The sequence below is a fragment of the Myxocyprinus asiaticus genome, chromosome 24, assembly GCF_019703515.2.
Source record: "Myxocyprinus asiaticus isolate MX2 ecotype Aquarium Trade chromosome 24, UBuf_Myxa_2, whole genome shotgun sequence".
Taxonomy (NCBI): domain Eukaryota; kingdom Metazoa; phylum Chordata; class Actinopteri; order Cypriniformes; family Catostomidae; genus Myxocyprinus; species Myxocyprinus asiaticus.
In genome coordinates, this window is record NC_059367.1 from 6,792,051 (window position 1) to 6,804,154 (window position 12,104).

The window sequence follows — 12,104 nt, forward strand, 5'->3', positions numbered from 1 at the left end:
GACGTTAGCACGAGAATGATTGACAGCAGGACATTTTTCAGCACCTCCTACGGCGTGTGTTTGGCAGATGTGTCACCGATGCTGTGTGGAGAGCGGAACTCCACCGAGCATTCTGACAGCAACATCTGTCTCTGCGGCAACACGCCGGCCGCCCGGCTGCTGTTCCGTTCTCCTCCCTACCACAGAAGTTTCTCTGAAATTTTTGCACATTATTTGATGGGCACCTTCAATCAGGATGAGACACTGTCTAGTCTGTAGAAGACTGGCCAAAATACAACCTTTCTTACATTACATTATTCTATATCAGTGGTTCTCAACTGGTGTTACATTGGACATCAAATGTCGACCCAATACACCAGATGGTTTACTGTACAAATAATACCAGCCTGATATCATGAAATTTGACTGTAGCGTCATTTTTGCAAAATTATATTATGTGGTTCATTACAGGCATCGCAGCAGTTCCTGAGGTAAAATGTCCACTGTGTGGTGCCTATAAAGTTACATTTTCTCTCAAACAGATGAGGTTTTGTACCTTAATGCTCTATCGAGATTTAAATAAACAAAACCTAAACCTAATCGACAGTGTCATAAAAAGCAAATGTGATATGAAAAGTGCAATTGCTGAAGCAACATCTTGCGAGCTCTTCAGAACTGTACCTTGGCCCTTTGCATCGCAGGTTCAACACTCTGTCAGCTGAGCAACTGTGCTTTTGGTCATGACTGAATAAGCTTGTAATTGTAGTTGGTTATGTAATGCAAATGTCAAAATGTATCGCCTTACAAGTCATGCACTATAGTAAAAGTGTTTAGATGTCTTAAGATAGCATTGTGTGAGGAAAAGAGTGAAAAGTGTTTATGAACTGATAATCTGCCGGATATGAATCCCGAGGTTGAGACAGGGAATCAAAGAAATAATATTAGCGTAGATGCCATTCAATTTATTGCAGAGTTATAGATTATGAGATATGTTTCTGAGAAATGTTTCTGGTTCTGGCAGACCTAACTAAAGCAGCTTAATTGTGAGTTGATGGATAAATTAGGTGTATGCCTGGCTAATTAGATGAGTCTTTAGTCTAGACTTACACTGAGTGAGTGTGTCTGTGTCCCGAACAGTGTTAGGGCGACTATTCCATAGTTTTGGAGCCTAATAGGAAAAGGATCTACCTCCTTTTGTGGATTTTGATATTCTAAGAACTATTAACAGGCCAGAATTTTGTGATCGTAATAAACATGATGGAATATAGCATGGTAGAAGGTCACTTAAGTACTGTGGAGCTAAACCATTCAAAGCTTTGTATGTAGTTAACAGAATTGTAAAATTAATACGCATTTAACAGGTTGCAATGTAACGACGATAAAATTGGACTAATATGATCATATTTCTTGGTTCTAGTCAGCACTCTGGCAGCTGCATTTTGAACCAATTGAAGTTGATTTATTGAACTTGCAGTACATCCTCCCAGTAATGCATTTCAACAATCTAGTCTCGAAGTCATGAATGCATGAATTAATTTTTCGGCATCAACAACAGAGAGCATGTGTCTTAACTTAGCATTATTTCTGAGGTGGAAGAATACTGTTCTACAAACATGGAAATTAGACTTTCAAAGGATAGATTGGTATCAAATATAACACCTAAGTTCTTCATTGTAGAAGACGACGTAACAGTACATTCATTGAGAGTCAAATTATATTTTAGAGGTTTTTGGTCCAATAATTAGGACCTCTGTTTTGTCGGAATTGAGTAGAAGGAAATATCTGGCCATACAATCTTTGATTTCATTGAAACATTCTGCAAATTTAGAGAACTGTGAAATTTCGTCGGGTTTCGAAAAAATATAAAGTTGGGTATCGTCGGTATAACAGTGGAAACTTATTCCACGATTCCTGATAATATCTCCCAATGGAAGCATATATAAGGAGAGAAGCAGAGGCCCAAAACTGACCCCTGTGGCACTCCATACTTAACTTTTGTTTGATTTTACAATTCTTCATTTACACATACAAAGTGGTAGTGGTCTGATAAATAGGACCTGAACCATGCTAATGCAAGTCCACTAATGCCAACATAATTCTCCAGCCAATTCAAGAGAATGTTGTGATCTATGGTGTCGAAGGCAGCACTAAAATCTAAAAGCACTTGAAGAGAAATGCAGCTGCGATCAGATGATAAGAGCAAGTCATTGGTAACTCTGATAAGTGCAGTCTTTGTACTGTGATTGGGCTTAAATCCTGACTGAAATTGTTCATATATACCATTTCTCTGCAGAAATGATCATAGTTGGGAGGACACTACCTTTTCTAGTATTTTTGACATAAATGGGAGATTTGAAATCGGTCTATAATTAGTCAATTCGCCAGGATCAAGCTGTTGCTTCTTAAAAAGCGGTTTGATAACTGCCATTTTAAAGTTTCTTGGGACATGTCCTAAGGATAGGTTCTGAGGTTACAGGGAATACCTCTTTTAAGAGCTTGGTTGGTATTGGATCAAAAATACATGTTGTGGCTTTTGATTTTTTTTATAAGTTTTGTTAGCTCTTCATGACCTATGACAGCGAAGATTGAAGTTGCTCGTGAGGAAAATTATGAGACACTGTTTTCTGAGGTGCTGTGACAGTTGATTGCATAATTTTATTTCTGATGATTTCTATTTTATCAGTAAAGAAATTCAATAAGTCATTACTACAGTGCTGCGAGGAATTATCTGGTTCAGTTGAGGCTTTATTCCTAACCAATTTAGCCACAGCACTGAATAAACACCTAGAATTGTTGTGGTTATTTTCTATGCGTTTGTTAAAATATGCAGACCTGGCAGCTTTTAGTGCCTGTCTGTAGCTAGAGACACTATCCTTCCATGCACTGCAAAATACCTCTAATTTTGTATTCTTCCACTTGCGCTCCATTTTTTGAGCTGCTTTCTTGAGAGCATGAGTGTGATCATTGTACCATGGTGCAGGGCTTTTTTCTTTAATTTTCTTTAATTGAAGGGGGGCGACACTATCAGGAGTGCTTGAGAAGACTATTTATATTTTCTGTTATTACATCAAGTTCTTCTAGACTTTTTGGCTTACTGAGTATGTGAGAAAATTCTGGAAGATTATTAGTGATGCTATCTTTAGTGGTCGAAAGAATAATTCTACCTGAACGATAGCTTGGTGTAGATTGATTGACATTAGCTGATCGCAGCAAACAAAAGACGAGGTAATGATCTGAGATGTCATCGCTCTGCGGTAGAATTTCTATAGTATCAACATCAACTCCATAAACAAAAGTTTGGAATACTGTACAGGTTTTGCTCTTTTGGAAGGAAATTGGTACTTTAATTCACCAAAGTGGCATTCATCTGATCACAAATTATAGTCAGGACATTACTGATGTAAAAAATGTAAAAAATAAAATAAAATACTTTATGATCAAATCTAGAGAGGCCCCATTTCTAGCAGCCATCATTCCAACACCTTATCCTTGAGTAATCATGCTAAATTGCTAATTTGGAACTAGATAATCACTTGCCATTATATCAAATACAGCTGTAAGCTATTTGGTTCATTAAATGAAGCTTCACATTGTCTTTGTGTTTGTTTTTGAGTTGCCACAGTATGCAATAGACTGGCATGTTTTAAGGTCAATATTAGGTCAAAAATGGCAACAAAAAAAAAAGAAACAGCTTAAACTCGTCAGTCAATCATTGTTTTGAGGAATGAAGGCTATATAATGCTTGAAACTGCCAAAAAACTGAAGATTTCATACAAAGTTGTACACTACAGTCTTCAAAGACAAATGATAACTGGCTCTAAAAAGGACAGAAAGAGATGTGGAAGGCCAGATGTACAACTAAACAAGAGGATAAGTCCATCAGAGTCTCTAGTTTGAGAAATAGACGCCTCACATGTCCTCAGCTGACAGCTTCATTGAATTCTACCCGCTCAACACCAGTTTCATGTACAACAGTAAAGAGAAGACTCAGGGATGCAGGCCTTATGGGAATAATTGCAAAGAAAAAACCACTTTTGAAACAGAAAAACAAAAAAGAAAAGGTTAGAGTGGACAACAGATAATTGGAAAAGAGTGTTATGGATCTTAACCAGTTTGTCTGCTTCCTGACCTGGGTCCCAGTTAGTAAAATACTATCACTGTTAAGACTATGAGCCAAATTACTAAAGAGGAGAATGGCACCTTCCCTGGAGGGATGGAGTCTGTCTCTCTTTAGTAGGTCAGGTCTACTCCAAAAACTCTTCCAATTGTCTATAAATCCTATCCTACACTCGTGATTTGTGTGAAAGGGAAAACAATCATTTTTATTGTAGCACCTCTAGATTTTCACTAATTGTCCTGATACATACAATAAGCTATGTAAAAATAATTTAGCAAAAATGTAGGTATAGTAACGTGATTCTATAAGACCAGGTTGAAAAATGTCCTTCAAAAACAAATATTGAAATGTATTAATATTACAATTTAATTTATTATTGATACATTTTTACCACAAAACTGCAGACTTTCAATGGATGCACCGCTTTTGATATCAAGAACAAAAGATTGTACCGTATGGTTTACTGTACAAAAAAATCAAAAATATCCTTGAAATGTAAATATTAAAATACATTACTATTGCAATGAACTAGAAAGGCCCAGCAATATGCCAAAATTATTAACATTGTTAATGGTAATTTATTATTGACAGTGAAATTTTTGCCAAAATACTGTAAAGTTTTACTCTTGATGCACAGCTTTTGAAATCAACAACAAAAGATGGTACCAGATGGTTTACTGTAAAAAAAGAAGAAGTAAATGTCAATTTAATTTCTAGCAGAACAACTGGTGCCAAAATATTATAGATTTTTATAGGATGCACAGCATTTGATATTAACAACAACAGATATTAACAAAATATGGCTTACTGTACAAAAATGAACAAAAATGTGATTAATATAAAAAATATAAATGTATTAAGCCTTAAATGCATGGGTGTTTCGCCAAACATTATTTCATACTCGAGTCTTTAGAGACTCTGCACGTCACAAACAGATCTACAAATTGCCCAGATAGTGTCAAATTTTCAAGATACTTTCAAGACAATTAGAAAATAATAGAATAGAATATATTCTGATATATAGTTTTATTTTTCATTTATCAAAGAGATGATGCAACAAAAATAGAACAGGATTCATTACTTCCAATGGAAATTTCATGAGATTCAACTGGCTGTCAAACACATTTTGAGCTACACAAAATACCTTTTTTTTTTTTTTGGATTTTTCCCCTTTTTCTCCCAATTTGGAATGCTCAATTTCCAATGTGCTGTTAAGTCCTTGTGGTCGTGTAGTGATTTGCTAAGTCTGGGTGGCGGATGACGATTCCCAGTTGCCTCCGCGTCTGAGACCGTCAACCTGTGCATCTTATCACGTGGCTTGTTGAGCGTGTTGCCACGGAGACATAGTGCATGTGGAGGCTTCACACCATCCACCGCTCAACTCACCATGTGCCCCACTGAGAATGAACCACATTATAGCAACCACGAGGAATTTACCCCATGTGACTCTACCCTCCCTAACAACCGGGCCAATTTGGTTGCTTAGGAGACCTGGCTGGAGACACTCAGCACACCCTGGGATTCGAACTAGCGAGCTAGCGAACTCCAGGGGTGGTAGCCAGCGTATTTTACCACTGAGCTACCCTTTACTACTGAGACATTTTTTGAGAATAAATAGACGCACAACCCATATGACTGTAGTCATATCATACTGTTTATGTTTTGTACTTGTATAGCAATATCAAATGTAAATCAAGTCAATCCCTGAAACAAAAGCGCCACCTTGGGTAAGAAATCGGATGTAAATGATGTATATGTGCATGGCACGCATATGGAACACTGATGATTAACCATTGTCACACCAACATTCAACATGATATAGAAGTAATTTGTATGAATACAGTACTCTTTTGTTTTACAATAAACAAATAAATAAATATCCTGTGATAGTAAACTTTTAAAGATATAATTAATCATAAAAAATATGATTTATGAAAGTGGTATACATTAAAGGGTTAATATTACTTTTTAACTAGATAATGTGACTAGGTTGTGGTTGCAGCCCCCTTCAGCTTATCGCAGCCCCCTTCATCATATCGCGCCCACTTTGGCATACTGCAGACCCGTTTCGCGGCCAGCCCACCAGGAAATGTTCCGGTTCTCCCAGTGGCCAGTCCGCCTCTGGGTCAGGGTCTTATTTTCTCTTTCCTTGTCTAAATTTGTTCATATTCTTTGAAGATTAGGGCATGTCACACAGCCTGTCCATGTTGGCATCTGCCTAATTTGGCCAGCTTCTACCAAGTGACAGATGAATTTGAATCAAAAAACAGTACAGTCTGATTGGATGTACAGCGTTTGACATCAACAACAAACAGTTTTCTTCTCCCTTTTAAAAGTTGAAATACTTGTTTAGTTTGATATATTAATTATGCACTATTATATGGTTAGTTATTTTTATTATTTGCATAATTGCATTCAGCTATAGCTACACTCGTGACCCATTTTTGGGTCACGAGTCACGAACCCCCAGTTAAAAACGACTGCTCTACATCAAACTAACAGCAGCTTTTGACAAACAAGTCTACTTTTCTGTCTGAGCCTCAGCTTTCATCATAAACTTTAGCTTCCTCCCTTTTCTCTTTCTCTGCAGGTGGTGGGTGTGTTTGTCTGGTTTGGCGTGATGCCGCCACACACCATTGTGGACTATGAAGAATTGCGGCCACCCAATCCAGATCTGGCGCGTGGAATCCTGAAGTGTGACATGTCTGATTTGTCACTCATTTGTTGTTTAAGCTACAGTATCCTGCTGATGGTCACGTGCACAGTCTATGCTGTCAAGAGCCGCGGCGTACCTGAGACCTTCAACGAAGCTAAACCAATCGGCTTCACCATGTATACCACATGCATCGTCTGGCTGGCATTCGTACCTATTTTCTTTGGCACAGCACAGTCCACTGAGAAGGTTAGATGTGCATTATATTAACTTGGTTTTTCTATGCACACAATGTGATCAAGTTGGACACGTTTCTGGAGCATATTCATTGTTGGAACAGTTAGAATTGTTGGAACAACTTGAAATAACTTTCTTTCTTCTGCGGAACACAAAAGTAGATGTTAGTCCGAATTCATTGCATGAACACTTTCATTGCTTGTTTTACCGTAAAATGAAAGTAAATTGTGACTGAGGGTGTCAGGCCGTAACATTCTTCCTAACATCTTTTGTTTTGTTTTGTTTAAAGGAGAAATGACATACTTCATCTTTAAGTTTTTTCCTACAGTTACAGTATAATGTCATGTACTTTGCATTCTTTGCTGGCATTACTAGTTGTTTCTATATTACTTTTCATGTATAAAAACTGTAACGAATGCCACATTCTCTGACAGTGACTCAGAAATTTGGCAAAGCTTTTCATGCTTTTTCATGCATATACAATAGCACACAGAGCAATATTACACATTAAAGTTTTAGACGTTGCATTCCCCGTCTTAAAAGCACAACATCTAGAAATGCAACACCATCTTCTCTGTGAAACAACTCCCAGTATTTACACCACAATATATTATTACAGGTTGGCTCCAATCCATAAACAAAAGAGTAGAGCTTAGTCGACGTTTCAGTCCTTAAGTAGAAAATGATGTGAAATGAAGTCATTTCAATATGAAGGCACTGAAGTCCTGCTAGCCTTACGATAACTATTCCAAGTTGTTTTGCTCACACATTCTCTTTTGTAGAGGCCTTTGATATGGCAGGATGAGATGAGAAAACCCCCCCCCAACATTTCACTTCTCCCCTTTATCTCCCAAAGACACACCATGACACAGAGACAAAGGCTCTTTCGCCCACCATTGAGGTTCCGGGGTTTGACTGTGGGAGGGAGGCTGATAACAGGAATGTTTGGAGGTCTGAAAGACAATGTCTACCCATCTTAATAAAGCCAGAAGCTTTGTCTTTGGGAATTAGCGAATTAGGGCATTAGGCATTTCTGCATAGATTAAACAACCCAGGTAGCTTCACACTTGGAGTGCAGTTTATTTCATGCTGCTAATACTATATGTGCTGTCTCCTGGTGTGCACCGTTTTGTGGGCAGATGTTCCTTTATTTTGTTTTGGATTCTACATACAGTATGAGCATTTTGACAGTGATTAATGTTTCTTTTGATGCATTGCCATGGCTTTTCCTTCCAAAGGCAAATGTTATTGCTCAAAGGTTGCTCTTTCATTGCTCAAGAGGCTTTAGAATTTCCCAGATATGTCTCAAGTATAAGCATTAGTTTAGATTCATCTCAGATTGAAACCTGAAAGTTAGAGTGGGACATATTGAAGGGCTCATCCCCTTATTTAATTAGCCTTTAGTTTACAATAACAACCATGAACCCCAAGAGGGCATTCTCATTCTAGAGAGCATTTTATTGGACAATTAGTGTGTACAATGAGTCATCAATAATTTTGGGTTGTTTTCCTGGAAGAGATGGACTTTACATTTTTTATAAATGAACTTTTAGGAGTACACTAGCACAGGGGTTTTCAAACTTTTTGATGCAGATGACCCCCAAATAGGAGGATCTCCTTGCGCGGGACACCCTAAAAATAGTGAATGTAAAATTATAAAGACATGTTTTCAAAATTTAATAAGTGGCTTTTATATAGACATTGTACTGAAGCCAAAAGAGAAACATTTTCAAAATGTTAAATTTATTTGGATAGCACTTTTCACAGTAAATATTGTTCCAAAAGCACTTTTACAGAGAATATTAAGTTAAATGCACATTTGCTTTTATTTTTATGGTCGCCTGTCAATAGAATTATGGCTGTCAATAGAATAAAATAATTCTGTATAATCTCATGATTTTAGAATGAAACAGTAATAATGTCAAATAATATTAGGGATGCACTGATACCACTTTTTCTCTCCCAGTCCGATTTCGATACCTGAACTCTCCATATCGTCCGATACCAATGCAAGAGGGTTGTTTTTTTCTTAATCAGTTAAATATCTATACCTCACTGTGCAGATATGATTTGGGGGTATGAAAAGAGACACAAGCCAACTGCACATTATTTCAATACAAATGTGTAGCCTATTAAGAAATACTTTATTGTTAGCTAATCTGCTTGATAATGCAGCAGCAAAATTAAAGGAATATTCCTGGTTCAATAAAAGTTAAGCTCAGTCGACAGCATTTGTTCCATAATATTGATTACCACAAAAAATACTTTTGACTTGTCCCTCCTTTTCTTTAAGGAGAAAAGTGAGGCACTTACAATGGAAGTGAATGGGGGCCTATCCATAAACATTAAAATACTCACCATTTCAAAAGTTTTGCCACAAAATATAAACAATATACGTATAAACATGATTTTATTGATAAAATCGCTTACTAACCTTTTCTGTGTAAAATTATAGCCAATTTCATTGCCATGATGTAATGTCAAAAAGCCCTAAAACCCTGAAATGACTGTAAAAACAACAATTTAAACAACTTTACAGCTCAAATAATACATGAGTTTCAACAGAAGAATTAAAGGTGTTGTAAGTGATTTTAGCTGTTCTACTTCCACAAGACTGAGCCGTTGGATTAGCCACGGCCCCTCTTTCCAAAACCCCGCACTCCAAAGATCCAAATTAGCTTTAATTAGACCAATATTGTGCAGAAACGGTTGTTAAAAACAACAGCAGCAAAATAGCGCTCTCAACTGACAACTGTTATGAACAACATGGCATAAAAATGGCAGTATGTCTAAATAATTCGCTGCACAGTATGAGAACGTGCAAAATGATTGACAGGTCGAAAGCGACATTGTCCGTGGTGTGCGGACACTTTTCTGTTTGCTGTTTGTTTGAGTCTAGAGCTGTCACAGAGACAGGTGAGATGTCTTACAACACTTATTTCAGTAATATCTCTCAGGGAGTAGTATGTGTGTATCTATCCTAATTCACAGTAGTTTAATACGTTTCTTATTAAAAATCTGGTGAAAGTAATTTATGTGGAGCTCTCACATATTGCGAGCTGCTCTGAGAGATAAAAACAGCCACGCATCATGATAGCCCTGCATGTGCTATGAGTGTGTGCATCAAAGCAGCGCGGATTCACTGTAATGCACTGTGCATGCAGACTATAGACTATATTTAATTATTGATTTGAGTGGATTTTTGTGGACCACCCAACACTGCCTTGCGGCCCCCTGGCGGTCACTGGACCCCAGTTTGAAAACCCCTGCACTAGCATATAAATGGCCTCAAAGCTAAAAGACATGAACTAAAATTTTATATCATGGGGTCTTTAAATAGATCTCATTTGTGATCTTTTTTCTTGAGCCTAGATTTTACAATAGAAAAAACAAACGTTTTTTTTTTCCTGAATGAACTAAAACTCCCAAGGCGAACAAAGCTTGCGTTTCTACTACTCATTACGTTGGTCACATCTAAACCACCAATCATCAATGCTTTTCAACTAGCCGAGTTCTCCGGGGTCAAGGATATCAGGGATGTGGGCAAACAGCAGAAATATATCCAAATGGATACAAACATCAGTGCATTTCGTCCTAATTTTTAGGCAGCTAGCAAACTAAAAGTAACCTGTTCACCAAGAAAGCATAAATCTCAGTGTTTAGATGATCCTGTGGTCTCTAACCCTTGATTTATCATCTCTGTGTTTGATCTAGATGTTTATCCAGACGACTACGCTGACCGTGTCCATGAGTCTGAGTGCATCCGTGTCTCTAGGGATGCTCTACATACCGAAAGTCTACGTCATTATCTTCCACCCGGAGCAGAACGTACAGAAACGCAAGCGCAGCTTCAAGGCTGTGGTGCAAGCTGCCACCATGTCCACGCGCCTCTCGCAGAAATCCATCAATGAAAAGCAGAACGGAGAGACTAAGATTGAGCCAGACAGGACGCAGTAGCAGGTATCACCCACACATATACCCATGGACAAACCAGGTCATATCAGATTACAGTGGTCAAACTGGTCAACCAGTTAGCTTAGAGCTGTGTTTTGGAATATGGTTAACAACCAGATCAGCCAAGTTCTCACCAGCTTAGCCATGGCTTACCAGCCCTAACCAAGTTAACCAAGATGGTCTACCAAGTTCACATTGGCCCAACCACATGGTAGTCCACAACGCCCTGGCAACCACCTATAGCTTTCTAGCATCGTGGCGGCACGTTTTGCATGGGCAAGCACCACTCACTCTAGAGAGAGTTTACGACAAGCTGCTGTCAAATGACTTATAAAGGGAATCAACCGAGAAATATTTTGTTGCAACAAACTGTCTGCAGAGCTTCCAAGATGGGATTGTTAGTGAATTCAGTGCTTTAAAATCAATATTTAAGGTGCCTTAAATCCTTCTAAGTAAGTTGTATTGAGTGCCCCCTCAATTTTTATACCCGTAGCATCTCTCTCTCTCTCTCTCTCTCTTCACTTTCTAACTCTCTTTTAAAGAACAGTAAAATGCTTTTGGGGTTATTTTGCACTTGTTTTCTATCTCTGCAGCACACATTTGCTTCTTCAACACACAGAGTTTGATGCAGCCCATCTCATTACATCCCTATTACTGAGCTTTTGGAAGCAAAAATCACTAAGCCTGCACGAAATTACTGAAATGATGCTTGTTGATATGGATATTGCTCTGCAGCGCAATGATATTTGGATGCAAAACAAAGGAGCTGAGTGCAGAAAATTAATTATGTGCATAGAGGTACATAGAGGAAGGTTGATTCTGCAATTAATTCATGAAGTTTAATGCATTTATTAAATAATTAATAAAACAATTGCTCTTAATAATATTAATAATGCATTCATATTTCTCTCATTCATATTTTTGGTCATTGATTATTAGATAACAACATGGATGCAGCTTCACAGATTGCTGATTTCATACCTTCATTTTTCAAACTGGATAGTTTAAATGTTCATGTTAGCTCATAATGCATTAACTAATGTTAACATATACAACTGTAAATGTTAAAAGGTAATAATTGTGTAACACAATAAGGTTAAAATAAGGTTCCATTTGTTAACATAAACAAAGAAAAATAATTTTACAGCATTTGTTAATCTTGGT

At 37.6% G+C, this 12,104-nt stretch overlaps 1 protein-coding gene across 1 annotated transcript in view; it reads left to right on the forward strand.

The window, feature by feature from the left end:
* Nucleotides 1-12,104, forward strand: part of LOC127415019 (metabotropic glutamate receptor 6-like) — a 93,048-nt gene that overhangs the window by 73,202 nt on the left and 7,742 nt on the right. Inside the window, exons 10-11 of the mRNA XM_051653475.1 lie at nucleotides 6,687-6,998; nucleotides 10,701-10,946. Coding sequence (XP_051509435.1) covers nucleotides 6,687-6,998; nucleotides 10,701-10,943 — 555 coding nt within the window. The 3' untranslated portion in view covers nucleotides 10,944-10,946. The remainder of the gene's footprint in view (nucleotides 1-6,686; nucleotides 6,999-10,700; nucleotides 10,947-12,104) is intronic.